The sequence below is a fragment of the Camelus dromedarius genome, chromosome 8 (assembly GCF_036321535.1).
Source record: "Camelus dromedarius isolate mCamDro1 chromosome 8, mCamDro1.pat, whole genome shotgun sequence".
Taxonomy (NCBI): Eukaryota; Metazoa; Chordata; class Mammalia; order Artiodactyla; family Camelidae; genus Camelus; species Camelus dromedarius.
In genome coordinates this window covers 59,411,797-59,431,560 of record NC_087443.1, presented here as the reverse complement: position 1 = coordinate 59,431,560, position 19,764 = coordinate 59,411,797, and the positions used below count along the sequence as shown (strand labels likewise).

General features: G+C 38.0%; 1 protein-coding gene across 4 annotated transcripts in view; it reads left to right on the top strand.

The window, feature by feature from the left end:
- ARMH3 (armadillo like helical domain containing 3) overlaps nucleotides 1–19,764 on the top strand; it is a 152,779-nt gene that overhangs the window by 26,097 nt on the left and 106,918 nt on the right. For all 4 annotated transcript variants that reach the window (XM_031461640.2, XM_064488354.1, XM_031461641.2 and 1 more), the window contains exons 10-19: nucleotides 1,225–1,268; nucleotides 2,349–2,409; nucleotides 4,057–4,103; nucleotides 4,615–4,690; nucleotides 6,245–6,338; nucleotides 11,388–11,489; nucleotides 15,231–15,289; nucleotides 16,836–16,901; nucleotides 17,768–17,837; nucleotides 18,922–18,982. In XM_031461640.2, coding sequence (XP_031317500.1) covers nucleotides 1,225–1,268; nucleotides 2,349–2,409; nucleotides 4,057–4,103; nucleotides 4,615–4,690; nucleotides 6,245–6,338; nucleotides 11,388–11,489; nucleotides 15,231–15,289; nucleotides 16,836–16,901; nucleotides 17,768–17,837; nucleotides 18,922–18,982 — 680 coding nt within the window. The remainder of the gene's footprint in view (nucleotides 1–1,224; nucleotides 1,269–2,348; nucleotides 2,410–4,056; nucleotides 4,104–4,614; nucleotides 4,691–6,244; nucleotides 6,339–11,387; nucleotides 11,490–15,230; nucleotides 15,290–16,835; nucleotides 16,902–17,767; nucleotides 17,838–18,921; nucleotides 18,983–19,764) is intronic.

Below are 19,764 nucleotides of genomic sequence, written 5' to 3'. Positions count from 1 at the left end.
TGTTGTGTTAATTTTATCTGGCTATAAAGAGGGAATATGTCTTTCTTTCTTTTTAGAGCATCAGTGCTATTGTCTTATTGTTTTCTATCTCCTCATCATGGAACAGATATCTGGAGGAGACATTTGCTTGCTAATCATGATGAAATGATCATTATATTTCATGTTCTACTGTGCTAAGGTTGGTTATCCTACAGAGTCAAGAAGTTACATTTCCAAGAATAAGAAGGTCTAGATGGTATGTCAAATCACCATGATGTACATTTTAAATATCTTATAATTTTACATGTCAGTTATACCTCAATAAAGCTGAAATTTAAAAAAAAAAAGAAGGCTTAGATGACTAAATGTTGGGAGAGTCCTTCTTGTAGAACCAGCCTGATTTTATTTACAGCGTGAGTTGGTGAAGCTGAAACATGGAGGAGGATATGTGTCTGCTACATATATCCTTGAAAGTTTGGGAATTAACATCTGATCTCTGAATATAAGGAAGAAAATGACCAGGTGTCTGGCTTTATTCTCTTTCCATCTTGCCCTCTTCATTCTTCTAATCTCTCTTATTAAAAAAAAGCACACATGATTGATTCATCCTTGGGCCTTAATTGATTTTTGTGATACTGCTTAGCAGGTTCTAGAGGGAAAGTTGATAAATTACTTTAACATTTATTAAGTGCTTTTTTCCATTACACTCCTATTTTCTTCTGCCCTGAAAGAGAGTGGCTCGTCTGTATGCACCTTCATTTCACATGGGACTCGTTGTTAGTTTTATATATATATATATATATATAAAACATTTTTTATTGAATTATAGTCATTTTACAATGTTGTGTCAAATTCCAGTGTAGAGTCATTGTTACTTTTATTGTGGGTGTTTTAGAGACATTTGAAAGCTTTTTGTTTGAAGCTTCTAACTCAGTCTTCTCTTTTGAGGTGACAATGGTCCCAGTGAAATGGTCAGTGACCTGGGCTGGTCTTTCTCACCTCTTGTTACTCTATTTTAATTGTATCTGGAAACATTAAATAAGATAATTAGATCAGAAAAATCTTTCCAGAGAAGTTCCTTTTGATCCTTTGATAATGTCTCTCTGAATTTCTGTTCTTGTCACCAATTTTCAGGTAGAACTTCTTGGGCTTTGACCATGGGGCTGTGATTAATGTTTTCCCTGGTCTAGTCATAGCATTGCCACTAGCCCCTTATTTCATCTGTGCTATGTTTTTTCTCTCTAGGGAATGGGGCTTGTGATTGCTCAGGCTTTATCTGAGTACAACAGGTAAGTACACCTTTCCAGAAGGGAAGGGTCTAAATTTCATTTGAGTTTGTTGAGTAGGAACAGGTTTGTTAGCGTTTGTGGGTGAATGTCCCTTACCTCTCCTAGAAGACTATTCAGAGGTGCAGCTGCTAGCCTTTGTATTTGCTCTAGCTTGTCTTTATGACTTTAGCAGGAGTTACTCCTAACACTAGGGAAAAAGTAGCCACCAGGTTAGTGTCCATCTTTTGTTCAAGCAATTCTTACATTCAGACATTCTTTTGCAACCTTTGGTATTTTATTGCAGAGTATTTAAACTACTTTTCCAGCCATAAATAGGCTCTTCCACTTAGCCCAATGTATCATACAAATGCCATTTTCTATGTAAAAAAGGTTGTGAAGCACTGCTTCTTTATATGCTTAAAAAAATGAAAGGAGAAAGCATTGAATTAGTTTTAGTTTGACAGATGCTTTTTTTTCATCAGTAATCAACTGTAGCTTCCCAGGGTTCCTGTCTATTCTGAGGGCTCTTTTCATTGATGCCTGCTTTCCCCCTTGCTGGGGATGGGGAAGGATCTGGTATTCAGTGAATGAGAACCAGAAGTATGTCTAATCCTGGCAAGGGCCAGGCAGGATCTTTCTTACTCCTTTCCAGACTTTCCTCACACACAATTGGGTGTTGGAATTTCAAATCTGTCCTATCTCCACAAATAGTTTAACTCACAGATTTCCCTCCTCTTCCTTCAAAAACAAACAAGATTTTCACTTTTACAGCCTTAAACTAATTTTACTGTCACACTTTTCAAATAATAGTCTGTTTGGGAAATAACTGGATCAGCCATATGTTAGAGCAGTTTCACACTTTTGCAGCTTGCTTTCTAAGTCTCTCCCAAAGTAGCCAGGCACTTTGGTGCACATTACCTCAAGAGCAGATGGGCGCCTCTTAGCTTGCAGGGGAAACTGCGGTGGCTAGATTGTTGTAACACTTTTGTTTTCTGGAGTCAGTGAATTCTGCAAGTGAGCTGCCCTGCTTACTTAGTATGCCAAAGACAAAGACATATGTGATAAATAATCCTAAAGTTGAATTTAGTTATTTTTATTCAGGCAGTATAAAGACAAGGAAGAAGAACACCAGAGTGGTTTTTTCTCTGCTTTAACAAATATGGTAAGTCTTAAACATCTACTTGTTTTTCCTCTCCTGTTCAGAAGTCTGTGAGATCTGCTGGTGTGGGCAAATCTGGACTCAAAAGTTTAGATGTTTGAGATGAAGGCATGATGAGAGGGGAGGGAGGCTGCTCAGAGCAGATTTTTTGAGAGCTGTATCTCTTAGTGATTTCTAAACCCAAGTGAGAAAGGGGAAAGAAGAGCTCTGATTTCTCTGGGACTGATTTTTTCAAGTTAATTAATTCAGTTTTTTAAAGGCTTAAAAGAAAAGGTTCATATTAAGCCAGACTTTTGCTTCCTAAGAGTTGGCTTTATTTGAGGACTGACACTATGAAACACAGAATAGGAGGGTTTAGATCTCTGTCCAAACCTGAGTCATCTTTGGTTGTCTGCTTTGCCCTCTTCATCTCTTGTAGCTGGTCCTGGAGTTGAGGAATTGGTGCAGTGATCTGAGCCACTCTTCTAAAGGCTTAGGGTCTGGGCTGAGAGGTCCATGGTTGAGGAGATTTGTTTGAACCATGGTTGGTTCACTTTGTAAGACTGCTGAGCAAGGTTTATCAACCTTGATATTACAGGCATTTTGGGCCAGATAATCTGGGACTAATTTTTAAGAGATAAATCTGGAAGGTCTTAGAACCTAGGCATATTCAGAAAGTCTGTCTTCTTGGGCATTACTATTCAAGTAATCAGCCCTAGGGCAAGATAGTTTTTGAGTTCATTGTAAGAAATAGCAATCTCCCGCTCCCTCTCCCCAAATGGCAACTTCCCCTCCCCTCAATATCTCTGCCGTCTTCTTTCTCAGAGCCTGTTCTCAAGGAAAGGACTTGGTAAACTCTTTAACTGTGAAGCATAAATGGGTAGTCCCTCAGATGTCAGAGCAGTGTGAGTGATGTATTGGTGTTTTGTTTAATGTATTAGATATAATTATATTGCATCCAGAGACCTTTGCTCTTTAACAAAGATGAAAAATTTTGTACCAAACAAATGAAGCTCCAGCTGCATTCTTTTGGGCATCATTATATAGGTGGGAAAGGTATATTTAGAGGGATGGGCACCTATCTCAGTGCCTCTGATATCACACGTATTGGAGGCAACCTACTTCATTTACTTACTCAGCTGCTCTGCCTAGGACACAAACAAAAGATTTTATGATGTGAAAGATGGACAGTGGGTCTTAATTAGACAGTTCTGGTCTGAAACCCAAGTATTTTCATGAAGACAATTCATGAAATTGGGGATGAACAGCCTGCTTTCTGTGATGTTCATTGTGAGTTAGTTTCTGACTTCAAATAAGCAGGAAAGATGCAAAGTGATGAGGATGTCTAGGTTAACATTTACTTGCTGTCAGTGGTTACTTAATTTGCACGTAAAATGTAGAGCTGGACCAAATTACTAGAATTAAAAAAAAAAAACTCCCTTTAAGTAAAGACAATTTAAAGGAATTCTCATTATTTCATTTGTTACTTATGATTCTTTTAAGATCTTCAGAGTGAGCTGGTTTTGGTGTGTGTGACTGGTGGGCCAGAGTTCCAAGTTCCCTGGGACCGCAAGCAGTTTGTTTTTTCACTATTTAAAGGCTATTTCATAGGCACCAAGCTCCTCTCACACTTCCCTGTTATAAGTATGCAATGCCCCTTTTCTTCCACAGGTAGGCAGCATGTTCATAGCAGATGCCCATGAGAAAATCTCAGTACAGTAAGTGCCTGAAATTCTTGTGCATTGACTTGAACTTCATTGTGGGCTCTCTTGATGGTTATGAAAGTGGAAATGTTACCTCTGCTAATCTTTTACAGATTCTAACTTTTTTGGTGATTTATCAAATGTTTCTTGAGTTTTAAATGATAGTGAACCTTACAAACCTCTACTTTGGTCACATGTACTGAGCCCCAATAAGAATAACTTCCCAGCTGTCTCTGGAATGAAATGAAAGGGGATTGGGTGTCTGAGCCAGTTAAGGACTCAGTTGGCTTGGGGTGGAAAAGTGAGAGGGGGAAAATAGTGAATGAAGTAGATAACTAGTTCTAAGGAATTAAAGTTAAGGCCCTGACTGTGTACACTTTATATATGCCCAAAAAGGAAATACAGAGAGCATTGGAAACTCAAAGCGATTTATAATGAGGAGCTAGATGTAATCTTACCTTCATGATTTTACTGTTTTAACTCCTCCACTATAGGAGACTATTCAATTTATTCTCTTTTTCTTTAGAACCAATGAGGCCATCCTTCTGGCACTTTATGAAGCTGTTCATTTAAATCGCAACTTCATCACGGTGTTAGCCCAGGTTGGTTATATAAAAACTTCAATCCTTTTTCTCCCTGAATTTCATACAGATTCACTGTATTGAAAAGTCTGTCTGGCTGTGCCCCTGTAAAACCTGCTTTGCACTGGTGAGCGATAGTAACAGAGTTGCCTCAGTTGCCTTTGTTTCATGCTCTCCTTTAATATGTGTGTTTCTATCTGCTGCTGAAGTGGGTCTGATAACATGCGAAGTTAGGGATTTTGACCAATTTACCGATTCTGTTAACTCAAGTGAGTTGAGATTACTTCATTTTGCTCTCTGGAAATCCCTTGGTATTATCTGCCCATATGGATTTTTATAACTAGCTTTCTGCTTTCTAAACCTCTGTGGAATTACAACCAGAGATAAAATAGGCCACATCACTTATCTTATTATCTCACCCATTTCCAGAGAATAAAAGTACAAAATAGCCTTTTCTGCATAAGGTTCGCTGTTAACAGAAAAAAAAATGGTCTACAAATATTGTAAGCTGGAAGTCACAGCATACTGAGTACTGGGTCGCTTGCCTAAGGGATCTCCTCAGTAGTTGGTCCAGAAGGGAACTAAAATAGGCTGAGAACTCAAGTGCTGCCCATGAAAGCTGTCTTAAAAAATTGATAGTGTTTTTATTTTAAAACCAGACTGTTTAAAATATGTATGAAGGTTTCTTTTAAAGGAAAGTTTGCTTATGCTTTTTCCTTCAGAGGGCAGATGTGTATGGGATCCACTGGGTTTCAACAACAAAAAATAAGGTCAAAAAAGCAGTGTGCTGGTTGGGGTCTTCCTCAGAGGCACTTAAGGTTTTTCACAACTGATAACATGAGACTTTATCCACTATTCTCATGATGTTCCTTGTCTGCTCTCCAAATTCCATAATTGATTTTAAAGGAAGAGATGAGGAAGGTAAAGTCTCATAAAGCTGTTGGGCAAGAGAAGCGAGTAGCCACCTCTCAGCCTAATTCTCAAGAGCTAATATGGCCAGGATGGCTAAGGAAGGTAAGGGAAAGGGGAGCCATCTGGTTTGGTCCCTAATGGATGTCTCCCCTCGTGTCTCTGCCTCACTGTGCTACACACTCTTGTTTGTTGTGGAACAAGAAGGCTGCCCTCTGCATAGCTCTTTTAATAGTACCTGTTATCCCCTTTGCTCACCTGCATTTATTAGTTGACTGTGTAGTCATCAGAATAGTCTATAGATGTGTTTTAGGTTGGTCTGCTAAGAGTAGTTCCTTCCCAGGTTCAGATAGGACTGCAAATGCCCTTTTTTTTGGGTAGATAATCCTGTGTATTTGTTTATCCTAGTTTTTTATTCATATGGTTCTGCAGAAAACTTATGTAATGGGAACTTATTTGCTTACAGAAAACTAGCCTGAAGAGCTTCTTATTAGAGTTTTGCAAGCATCAACAGTAATCAGGTACTCATGCGAACTAAATGTAGAAGCAGTTCTTCCTCAGTGAGCTTTCTGTTTCATTATGAGGCCAGGAATACCAGAAAGGATAAGCAGAGGATACCCAGAACTGAATTTTCTCTTTTCTTACCTTATCTGTGCTCTTTTTCAGAGTCATCCAGAAATGGGCTTGGTGACAACCCCTGTCAGTCCTGTTCCAACAACCCCAGCCACACCACTTGGGACCACGCCACCCTCCTCTGATGGTAAGTCCACTACCTCTTTTGTTATCCTGATTAGTATGATCTTGAATCTCTAGGGGGTGAGCATAGCTTTCTTTTATTTAACAAAACCCACAATTGTTAATTCTTTCTCTCAAGGAATTGTCGGAAGAACTGTCCTTCAGAATTTCTGAAGCTCCAAAGAAAACTTTGAAGAAGATAGTCAAGTGCTTTTCTGTATATAACAAGCTATATAATTTCAGCTTGTCCTCCTCAGGGAATGGTCGTAGAATCAGGGAATGCTAAATCTAAAGGGACCTCAGAGGTCAGTGATGCCTGTCCTGCCAAACTCTCAGGGTACTTGTGAGGCTCAGATGAGACATTTTAGTATACCTCACTGAAATAAATGTAAAATAGTAATATTATCTCATGTTATCATTTGACAAATGAGAGAATTGAGGCCAGAGAAATAAGTAGTTTGCCAAAGGTTAGTGAGAGTTAAGACTAAGAACCGAGACATGGGTCAGGGCAGGGACCATGCCTATTTTGTTCACTACTAAATGCCCAGGATAGTGTCTGGCATGGTCATTGCTTAGTAAACATTTATTGAGTAAATGAATGAGAAAGTGAACCTGATATTTGCTGACTGTTATATGTCTGCCAGCCACTTCCAGTTAGGAAACAACAAGGACGTAATAATTGGGAGTTTGGTGGGTATTTAAGACTTCTCTCCCTAAAAAAAAATAATAAAAAATTTCCACTTTAAAAATCTTATCATTGGAACATAAGAAAAGGATAACAGAAGAGAAATTATGAATTTTGCTTAATAAACTGTGTCAACTTGAGTTGGTTCTATTGTCAGCTGAGTGTATTTGATGGAGTACCTTAACCTAAAAATAATCTTCATTAATACTTGATGTTTTGCTTCAAATATTGACCTCATTTTGGGTAAAGAAGTACAGGAAATCTAGCTTTGATCCTTTCTTTGTGCCTCTCTATCATCTATATGTGAAATGACCTTCTTTGATCTGCCTTTTCTTCTTTAAATTTTTATATAGCACCAGTGGCAGCAGTATTTTAAGGTAGTATAAGCAGTATTGGTACAAAAGCATGACAGAGCGGTGCCATTCAAGTCTATGGTAGCAAATTTGAGCTGTTTAGAATTGAAAGTCAAATTCCAAAATATAGATTTCCCCAGCTATCTGAAAGTAGACCTCTCCTATGAAACTTGCCGTAAGCTGAAATGACGTAAAGCAAGGAAACAATTACCTTAGGATGCATCTTGCTAACAGATGCACAAAGTAAATTGAGATAAAGCACAGATGCTCACACAGTTCTCAGCTTGATTCTTAGATGTTGAGTATAGTTCCTGGTGGAGGAACTTGGTGGTGTCACTCTCACTGCTTGTGGTGCTTACTGCCTCTGTTACAACTCACTGCAAAACAAATGCTGAATGCTATTTTCATTTCTTGGCTTTCTTCTTTCTCTCCTCCCACCCCAACTCTTGTCTCTTGTTAAGTTCATTTCTAGTTAATAGGTGGTAGGATTTTTTTTTCTATATTTTTCTTTGGTTGAATTTGAAAAAGAAAAAGTTGAACATATATACTTAAAACTTTTTTTTTTTTTAGCTTTATTGAGGTTTACTTGACAAATAAAATTGTAAGATATTTAAAGTGTACATGGTGGTGACTTGATATGCATGTACGTTGTGAAAAGAGTCCCCCATCTCTTTGATTAACACATCCATCACCTCACATATTTATCTTTTTATTTTTATTTTTTGCAGGGGGTGAGAACATTTAAGTTCTACTCTCTTAGCAAATTTCAGTTAATGCAACATCGTGTTATCAACAAAGTCATAATGTTTTACATTAGATCTTCAGACCTTATTAATCTTATAGCTGAAAGTTTGTACCCTTTAGCCAACCTCTCCCTAGTTCTCCCACTTCCTAGCCCCTGGCAACCACTTTTCTACAATTTTTTTCTGAGTTTGACTTTTTTTTTTTAAGATTCCACATATAAGTGATGCCATACAGTATTTGTCTTTCTCTGGTTTATTTCACTTAGCATAATGCCCTCAAGTTCCATCCATGTTGTAAATGGCAGAATTTCCTTCTTTCTCGTGGCTGAACAATATTCCCTTGTGTGTATATATGTATACATGTCTTTATCCATTCATCTATTGATGGACATTTAGGTTGTTTCCATGTCTTGGCTACTGTGAATAATGTGGCAGTGAAAATGGGAGTGAAAATATCTCTGATATCCTGTTTTCATTTCCTTTGGATATGTACCTAGAAGTGGGATTGCTGGATCATATGACAGTTCTGTTTTTAATTTTCTGAGGAGCCTTCATACAATTTTCCTTAGTGGCTGCATCAGTTTACATTCCCATTAACATTGCACAAGGATTCCCTTTCCTCCACATTCTCACCAACATTTGTTATCATTTGTCTTTTTATTTTAAAGTTAATTAAATTTTTTTTTATTGTGTATTTTATTTGTAGCACTTATAAGTTTCAGGTGTACAACATAGTAATTCATAATTTTTAAAGATTAGACTCTATTTATAGTTACAGTAAAATATAGGCTTTATTCTCTGTGCTATATAGTATAATCTTGTAGCTTTTTTTTTTTATACATAGTAGTTTGTACCTCTGAATTCCTTACCCCTATCCATCCCCTTCCCATTCTGCCTTTTTTCTTTTTTTTCCCTTTTTTTCTGGAGTAGGTAATTAGGTAAGTTTGTTTGTTTTTAAATGGACGTACTGGGGATTGAACCCAGGATCTTTTGTGTGCTAAGTACACACTCTACTACTGAGCTATACCCTCCCCAACTCTTGCTTTTGTGTTAAAAGTGAAAATCCTCTTTGGATTTCTTTCTGTTAGAGAAAACAGGTACTAATGTAGGTTTTTAAAAAAAGCAAAATGGCTTACATAAAATGAGCTTTCGAAAAGTGGGGCATACCTGTATCCTCATGGGAGGGGAGCATGTAGTAGGATTGCTACTTGTCTCTGCTTATTCAGGTCATTGAATAATCCAATGGAAATACTGTTCTTTCTTGTTAAGGATGAAGGCTGCCTGGTTACCATGGATATCAGAAGCTATATATATATACACATACATACACACACACACACACACACACACGCACACACACACACACACATACATACACATCTATCTGAGTTCCATGTGATGTTAGGGTTTGAATGTTTCAGAGAACTGCCTTTCAAACTGTTCATTGTGAACACTTCCACCCACACTCTTGATTATGCAATGGCAGGATTTGTGCTTACTTACCTGCAACCAGTGAGCTTTTATTTTTTCTAGTGGGACGATGGAGTCAGCCCACTTTCAGATGGCTGGCTCCTTTGACAAAGGCAGCTGGGAAGAATTATGAAGTCAGAGATCAAGGAATAACTTATCCTTAGGAAGGAGATTTTAATTTGTGAGGGATTTTATTCTGTCTTTTCTATGTTGTTCTTTTTCCTCTCTCCTAGCTCATTTCCTTTCTGTAGGGGCCCTAAGTTTTATAGCTCTGTTTTCAAGTTTTGGTTTTTAATTGGTTTTTAATATAACTGGTGCTGAGTAGCCTAGTTATATTTAAAGTTATGCCACTGGAGCCATTATTTTTAAAAGCCAGCAGTTTAGCTGTAACATTTGTTCTCAGTTCAGACTTGACATTTGACAACTCAGCCTTGGCATGACAGGACTTTTCTGGTAAACTAAAAATACATATACTTCTATATTTCTACATATTATATAAGACAGTTTTCCAGTTATTGCTCCATTTGAGTGGGAAAAAAGTCCCACTTACCAGTTAGATGCCTCTTTGTGTTGGACAAAGGAATGACTGTGGGCTCTGAGCTTCAGAATAGGCTGTAGTTTGAAATGACAGTCTCAGGTCATTTACCTATAAAATGAATTAAGACCTTTTAGTATTTAAGCATAAAAATATATTTGTCTTTTATTGGTTCTTAGGGGCTGAATTGTGGGAAAACAGCCAAGGGTTGGGCATGCTAATTTCTCCTCATAAGACTTTTTGCTGTGCTTGCTGTGTATTATGGATCCATAATATGCAAATGTATCCCAGTGTTAATAAATGTTCTCTGCATACATTGTTATAATTCCAGAGGGATTCATTATGGTTATGAATACATATTATGAATAATTTCCCAAACTCAGCTCAGTCTTCATAGGTGAAAATATAAGAGAAAGCTATAGATTCTCTAGTTTGGGCTATCATGAGCCACCTTTTGCCCGTACATTATGTTTTAGGTAGTGTAAAAACACTTAACAAGTTGCCTAAGTCTAATCTGAAGTATTAGAAACTTGGGAAGTCTATATTAAGTCTGTCCTGTGCGGGTCAGCCCAAGTCTGGTCCCTTATTGTTCATTGGGACTGTGGCTCAGAGAGTGTGAGTGGAGGTAGTTTCTCTTGGAAACAGCAAGCAGCTAGGAATATAAAATTCAGTTCCCAGGCTGTCCCAGTCAATAATGTCCACTTATTTTCAATTTGCATATTCCTTATCAGGTTCCCTTTCAGGGAAGGGATTAAGAAATAGAATTTGAATGTAGTTCTGCCTTAATTTTTTCCCTTCCATTTGAATATTTCCAGCCTAAAGGCTTATTCTCAAAATTGAGCAAGATTTTTCCTTGTTAGGAATGAATTGTCATTTATTTTAAGCAGTAGACTCATCAAAGCAAGGCTCATTTATATTCAATACAGATCTTTCCCTTAGGTACAAATTTAAGTGCTTTTAAAATGGGCCTTGAGCCCTTTTGGGTTACTTGGGGCTAGAAAGTAGAATCAAAATAGCCTTCTTAGGATGTTGGGAGAAAAGCACTATTCCTGGAGACTGGCATTCTTAGATATGAGAGAAGGGCATTGGGCTTAATCTTGGGGGTTGGAAGGGCTCTAGAGGCCTAGGAAGAGCAGATAAACATTTTATGAGAAGCGCTTGGTTCTTCCTCTGTTGTGGAAAGAGCTTGTTTAGTGATTTCCTTGCCTACTGGCAAGTTGGCTTTGTAGGAAGAAGTGTTAGATGTAATATGTTATAGGCTAAGTGCATTTCATCTGTTCTCTTCCAGTTATAAGTTCTGTGGAACTCCCTCTAGATGCAGATGTACAGACCAGCAATCTCCTGATCACCTTCTTAAAGTATAGCTCGATTGTCATGCAGGACACCAAAGGTAAGGCATGCTGCTTCGGGGGCTCAGGAAGCAGGAGGTGTGGTAAGCAGCTGCTTAGCTGGATCAAGGAGCAGCATCAATACTTTGAAGCTTTGACAAGTTGAACCACTGAGGCCCCCTGTGTAAGGTGATGGTCCTGTTTACTGAAAGACAGTGATTTCTCACTGCCAGATGGCAATTAGGTGGTGTTGGGAAAACCTGGAGCTGGAGGGGGAGTGCTCCAAAATAGAACAGGAAGAAAAAACTGATCTCTGCAAAAACTAGCAAGTCTTCTTAGCAGATTTGGTAAGTAGATGCAAACTCTTGTGTGTGGGAAGTAGGGGGATTAGCATGTTTCAGGGAATTCCCTTTTGAGGACAAGGACCGAAAGCATCAGCTCCTGGTGAGAATTAGAGGACTGTTGTACAGAGTACAGTAGGAAAGGGTGAGATTCAGAGGGACTGTGTTCTTTAACACTTAAAACAGAGTGTCAGTACCCATCCCTGAAATGCAGAAAGAAAGTGGGACAGAAGTAGGTGTTGAAAAAGTTTGTTTATTCTGTTTTTTTGTTTTTCCTTTGTTTATGATTTTTCTGTGATCTTTTAATTGGTGGTAGGGTAGTAGAATAATTGGGCTAGGAGTGACAGAGGATTGGGAAGAAACCCAGCATATTCTGTCTATATATCTTTTTGTGTTTGTTTGTTTTTTATATATTTCATTTATTTATTTATTATTTATTTCAATTTTTTTTTTTGCAGGGGGAGGTATTTTCTTTTTAACCTAGTTTTTCCTTATACTGGATTTATATGAGTGTTTACAATTTTTTTGTTGCAGTAAAGTATATATAACATAAAATTTACCATTTTCACCATTTTAAAGTGTATAGTTCAGTGACATTAAGTACAATCCCTAGAATTCCAGAATGGAGCTGAAAGGCAAGAGCTGCATAAGAGTTATCCTCTTATGATAGACTTACAAAGACTAGGATTGGGGGACTTTTGGAGTAAGAAAGAAACTGTGGTAGACAGAGATAGAGAGCTAAAAGATAAAAATGAGAGATGAAGAACTGCCAGAATTAAAAGGAACCTGGGCAGACAGAATCTAAACTGTTAACACTTAGACATACTGCATTAGCTTTTTGAGATCTTTGTCTTGCAATCTTTGATTTTTTTCTCTTGTTATGCCTTGTGAGTGTGCTCTTCCCAGAGAGAGCTATGTATTGGGATGAGATGGATACAAGTAGTCCATGTCACAGATTCCTAATTTAGAGAGTTCTGTTGGGAGCTGCAGAGATGGTGAGCCTCTGAGACTTGGCAAGTGAGATCTGGCAGGCAAGGATAGCGAGACTCTTGTGTATCAGTGTTTTCCTGAGGCCATCGCTTCTCCTTTATGGAAATGGGTAACCTCTTCCTTTCTCTAGACATATTGCAGCAACCACAGAAAGAGAAAAACTGCATAGCAGTGACCCTGAAAATGAACTTTTAGCTTTGCTTGATATAGCACAGTGAATTGAGGCCCTTGGAACTCACTTTTAGCCTTAATGATTGTATAAACCCCTTTGTCCTGGTCACTTTGCCATCCATAAAATGGAAAGCAAAATTGAGGGCATTTTAATTGCAGTATGTGTGGTCTCAGGCTATTTCTCTAAATTGAGACTGGGTTAGGTCTTTGCCAACAGGTAGCCTAAATATGGCAAGGTATGTATGGCAGCCTAAATATGATTAGGTATGATGAAGAGTTACTTTTAAAAACGGCTCCTGTGTGGCTTCACTGGCCCAGCTCTCTTCCTTTTGATTAAGATCCTGACCTGGCTAACAGGATCTCGTTATGTTTTTAGGAGCAATAGAAGCAACTTCTTCCCTTGGCTCTGTTCCTCCTCCCCCTCCTCTCAATACTATTTCTTCTTTATTATATATCTATCATTTGATACCTATAAAAAGATGCTTTTAATATATATGACTATATGACTATCAGGTTATACGTTTATAATAAGCATAATAAATAGCATAGGTCATAAAGTATAATAATAAAGTGAACATATGTGAACCTACCACTCAACTTAAGAAACTCTTAATGCTGTTAAAACTACCTTTGTGTCCCCTCCCGAGTTACTACTCTCCTCACCATTCTCCAGAATTTTGTGTTTATCATCTCCTTGATTTGGCTCTGCTTTCAAAGCCTTTTTTTCCTGAAGATCTTCTGACTTGGGTATTGTCACCCTAAGAAAATATATACTTAATCTTTAAAATATACATTAGGCAAAAATATTAAAGATATGTATGTATATCTGTGCATACATAGACTTAAAGTTGATTCACCCAAGTTTTAACAGTATTGGTGTCTGAGTAGTGTGATTAAACTTGGTTTCTATTATCCTTTTTTATGCTTTTCTGAATTAAAAAAAAGTGTTTATAATGAAATATGCCCTATTTTTATATTCAGAAACAGTTTTTTTTTTTCCTTTTTCTTTATAAGTGGAGAGATAGCTACAGGCTTTTCTATAAGAGTTGTTTATGAGCTTTGGGGGAAAGGGAGGATAGTGCCAGAGAAACCCTGTGTCCAAGTGTAGGTGGAAGAGTCTCATGAATCTAGTTTTGCATAGGCAGGGGCATTTCTCTTCTGGCTGCCTAGGGGCTCTGGTGTAAGCCACTGGGAATGCCAGATAGGGATTAGCATCATTTCTGTTTTGCATGGCCTATCTCTGAGGAGAGATGAATGTATTTCTTTGACCACAACCCTCATTATGCCTTCTGATTGTCAGATTTTAGTTGATAGATTCCATCTTTGAGGAAGTAACAGGTTAATGTCAGGATGAGTACTATTAGCTAACTTCTGTAGCACTGTAGTCTGCTAATAGATCTCTCCAGAATGGACTTTAGTCTGGGTCCTGTCAAAGCTAATTTGAAACATCATAAGCCATTTATCTGTTTTGGATATACTGGCATGACCCTCTTTTTTCCTCCATTTCACCCTGTCACCCACAAAGATCCTGAAAAGTAATTAAGCTTTGATGGTTCTGGTAATTGGCAGTGATAGAGTAGCTCTTTCTTGGTCATTCATGTGGGCTTAGAGCCCTGTTATTGAGGTTGCTTTCTTTCTTAATAACTAGAATGTGAATTCTTAGAGACCACAGACTTTTGGTTAGTTCAGTGCTACATCTCTAGTGCCTAGCACAGTGTCCATCATATAGTAGGCACTAAATAAATATTTGTAGAGGCAGTAAGAAAAATGATTAAGAATTCTCTGCTTTCCTGGTCATATATAAGTAATATTCACAGTACAAGAGAAGTATGAGGTGGACCCTAGTCTCCAGTTAACTTCTTTCTGATTCTACTGCCAGTTTGCGAAGAACAGGTATAAAGTTTTTCTGGATTTTGTGGTAGGTGGGTAAAGATGATGGTGCTTATAGCTAATGGATGGGGAGGGGTGGGAAAGGGAATGGACCTGATTATTCAGAAGCAAAGGGCTGATACGGAAACTAAGCGCATGGCCCTGATGGTAATAGGAAACATTATAATAATTACATGGTTCTCTGGATGGTGGTTAGCTGTTCATCAGACTACCAGAGTATTAAAAAAAATACTGGGGCAATTCTTTTGCCTAGAAGATAAGCAAGGATTACTCTAGTAGAACCTTGACTTTCATTCATGAGTTTTGTGGGGAAAGAAAGTATGAATGTTCTTTTTGATGCTACACATCTTTATTCTTTCTAGAAACATGGTCTGGATGATTTAAAGAGAAGAGTTTATTTTTTCTTTTCAGATGAGCACCGACTTCACAGTGGCAAACTCTGTCTGATTATCCTTACATGTATTGCAGAGGTAGGTCTCACCAGCCTTCTGGTATTAGCTTATCTTGCACCAAGTGTTTTCTCTTTCTGCCCTTTTCCCCAGTTCCTGTCTCCTGGCTTTTATAATCCTAAAGCTTGAGGGAGAAAAATCTTCCCCCATCTTATTGTCTCTTCCCTACTCCGATAGTACTTTGTCTTCTTCGTAGTGTATTCTTAGTGTCTGGCACATAGTAAAGGCTCAATTAGAATTTACTGCATGAATTAATAATGAATTGTGATATGTAATAACTATAATTGAGAACTGAAAGATTCTAGTTTTTAAGAGTTTGAAATGAGACTTATGCCTCTTTAGAAAAAATAATCCTGCTCCTTTGAAGCTGTTCATGTCTGGTCTTTTGCATTTAGCAAAATGGAAAAAGGAGCTCAGGTTTCCTGTGGGGAGAGGTAGAGAGAAAAGCCAAGGAGGGGAATTGGAAACTGAGTAAAGTGGGCTGATTGCAGTTTGATGAAGAGCAAGAGCCCAAGGGAAAAAAAGAAGAGGTTTTTGGCTTTGTAAGAAGGCACTTTTGGTTGGATTAATTGGGCCTGAACTCACCCTAGATCTTGGTGGCAACACAGGTATGCCAAAAAATGAGTCAATTTAGAGCTAAATTTGTACTTTCAACCTCCTCCTTCACTTATTCCTTATTTTGATCTTTTCTCTCCTAAGAAAAAGTAAAGGTGTGGTCCACATGGAGTAGAGATCTCTCTCAGTCTTTCCCTTTTTATGTTCTCTGTGGAAAGATGACCTACTTTTCACCAGGTTAGGGGTAGCTGGTTTTAGAAGAGCTGCTTATTAGCAGTGGGCCTGAGTGTAATTGCTTTTCAAAAATCTTTCCAAGAAAATCTTTAAAGGAGTTGTTTTTCACAGATTGTAACAGTTCCTAGTAATTGGAGTCTGTAGGCATGTCAGATCTTCAGAACAGGTATTGGGAAAGGTCCAAGGAATGTTTATTACTGACCCATGGTGAGAGGTTTTTGATTTTCCATCAGTCTTCAGCAAAGCCAGGGATAAATGGGGTCTTGCCTACTGCCATGCTGCCTGTGTAAGCAGTATTCTCTTGCTGTGCCAAACCCATTCCCGGCGGAGTGCAGACCTTTCTTCTTAATTGTAGATCCTCATGTGGAGCTTGCACATGCATCCTGCAGTTCCTATGAGAACCTTCAAGCTGTCACAAACAGAGCAGCCTCCTTGGGCAGATGGGAAGGAAGAGAGAATAGGAAAACAGATTCCTCTCAGCATTTGCCTCAAATGCCCATGCCTTAATTTTTATTGTTTGTAATTTGCTTAGAGATTTTTGGCCAGTTAGAGACACACTGGAAGATTACACCCAACTGAAATCTCATGGCTTAAGTAGGGATTGACATAAAGGCTCTAGGCTCATCCCATGAGCTCTCTCACTGGTCCTTGAAAGGAGTTCTTTAAGTCCTACAAATCCTTGGACTTTAAGATTATAGATTATAGATAGATTATAAACTGAGTTTCTTAAGTATAGGTTTCATTCCTTACTTTTTCTCTATATTTTTATTTTTATTAGGATCAATATGCCAATGCATTTTTGCATGACGACAACATGAATTTTCGTGTAAACTTACATAGAATGGTAGGTGTGACTTTTGTTTCTTGTTTCTTTGTAGGGAAAATTTTTGTGTGTGTTGGTAGGACTGGGGAGGATGAAATTGATTCTACTAGAACAAATGAGGGTGGAAAGTTGTGCTAAAGGGCTCTTGCTTGACTGCTGTTCAGTAGACCCATGCCTGTTGTGATTTTTTGTGTGTCATGGAGGTGTTACCTAATCAAGAGAGAATAGAAAGATCCACAACCATATACCCACAGCAGTAATACTCATGGCAGTAATATTAGAATCTATCAGTAACATAGATTTTAACAAGAAGATAGGCCTAAGCCTTTTGTTTGTAGTATGATCTTTGATTGATCGATGACAGGTACTACTTTGATTTATTCACCTGAGAGGTGGGGGAAATAGAATATGGAGGACCAGGGAATTTTCTAAAACATGGAGGTACATTCAGAAATATCATATTGAGGTTTACACTGAAAACTTTCTTTTGTTTTTTTGCAACTGTGACTGTTACTGCCTCTACATAGTCACCTTCTCCTCTTCTTTTTCTTAATTATTATTTTATCAAAGAAAAATACTAATATACCTCTTTTGTTGTTAGTAATATCACTTGTATAGAGAAAATCAAAGTAAAAGCGACAACTTTCTCATTATAGTATGTTCCTGTTGTCTTGCTGTGAATTGTGTTTTTGTTACAGGCCTGCATTGAAAACTGAGAAGCATTTACGTGTCCTCTCTGCCCCACCCCACCCCCACCACTAGAAAAAGAAAGAAAAAGTAGCATCTCTGTAGTAGTGATTTTATTTGCATGAAAAACATGATAATGATAATGAGCCATTGGCTGTTGTTTCAGGTGTCTACTAATTTAATTTCTTTTTTGTATGAAGCCTATGAGACACAGGAAGAAGGCAGCAGACAAGAATCTTCCCTGCCGTCCTTTAGTATGTGCGGTACTCGGTGAGTGTCATCAAGATTGGCGTGTTTCAGAGCCAGTGATAGGTTTTCATGATTAAGATGAAGGATAGATCCTGGTTGATGTTCTTCCTCCTCAGTGAAGAAAGTTACTAGTTATGTTTCTTCCCTGGCCTCAGAAACCGTGTTTATTGTTGAGTTTGGTAAAGTAATCTCAATAAATATAATTGTCAATTAAAGGGTGCTCTGATGAAAAGAAAAGGATCTTTCTAGGGAGACAGATGGCTAAGTCTAAGCTTGATATGTGATTTAAATTTGTAAATTATCTTACTCCTGATCAAGATTTCAAATTATTCCTTCCTTTTCTTGGTCTAAATTGATGTGTCAGCTGGCTAGGAGGCTTAAAGTTCAAGGTTCAAACATACAAAACTTCCTCTGAGTAAATTAAGCTGAGATGAGATTGACAGAGCTGACAGATAGGGGGATGTATCATAGCTAATTTTTTCTGCCTAGAATTCTGCATTTTCCTCAGGGGAGTGATCTGAACTCTTAATCTCATTTCACTTGGATATCCAGCCCTAGTTCCTAGATCTACTTGATTTTAGAAACAGTAATTAAGACGATATAATAAACTTCTATTGACCCAAAGCTCTACAGACCATTTCAGTCAATATCTGTCAAACTGAGTGTGATAGCAAGATGAGACAGACTTACATAGCTTTAGAGTTTTAGTCTCTGGTTACATGGATGTGATCCGTAATTTTTTCTCAGCTTGCTCATCACTTGGGTCTCAGAATATGATTTCCCTTTGGCATTTTGCATTAGTTCCATGGTATGAAATATCTATGATGAAATCTCCCTTGTATCTGAGTTTATTGGCAGGTCAAGATATCCTTCTGGAAGTAGGAGACAGAACTAATTTTGTTGTTACAAGTGGCAGGTGTTGAAAAGTGTTGCAAAAACTGCCTCATATAAAATAAATTTAAGTGCACATTAATAAAGATGTGGTTGATGGATGCCATTCAGCATGAGTGCAAGGTGTACTGGGAAGGTTTTTTTTTTTCCCAACTTAAAGGCAAGCAATGAATTTCATTCTGATTGATCTAATTTTTTTCCTTTTCCCATTCAGACCTGATGGTAGAGTTTATTGTAACACACATGATGAAGGAGTTTCCTATGGATCTCTATGTGTAAGTACTGTGGTTCATTTAATGTGTGCAAATCTATTTTACAGAATTGAGTGATGGGAAGTTTATAATCACAAAACTTCTATATATATGTCATTTCAGGAAAAACACATTTATATGTGGAGAAATGTCAGGGAGCATTTTGTGGCCTGGATTTATATGTTTTCCCAGAAGCGGGTAAAAGTGCAAACCACAGTTTGAATTCACATCTTCATTATCATTTTTAGGCACACCGAATGAAGAACAGGGCTGATACACTGAAGCAGTGATCATAGGTGGCTCTTGTATCCAAAGATATGGAATACCAGCAGAACACTTAGTTATCCCTGGGCTTTGGTATCAAAGTAGTCAGCAGCAGGTAGAAGGCAGGGAAAGACCAGAGAGTTAGACCTTCTGGTCCATTCTTGGCCTACATTGTCCTAGCAGCCTAGTCAGAACTCTGCTAGCTAGGCAGATGGTGTGTACAGTGACCTGGCTGGGAGATTCCTGCCTACTGAGGAGATCTGATTGTCTATCACAATTCTTTTCAACCAGTACAACTGGAGACAACTGAAAATCATATTTTAATAAAGTTGAAGCCTTTAGGCTTTCTCTCTTCTTTGCTATTTCAGTATTCTTATCGTTAATGCCCAAGAACAGCTCTGCCATGTTAGTGTGATCTCAAGTGTGTATATTACCTTTATTCCTTAAAAAGCATTGGAATTCATGGGTTCAGTCCCCAGTACCTCCTAAAAATAAATAAGTAAACCTAACTCCCCCCTCAAATAAAATAAATTTTTAAAAAT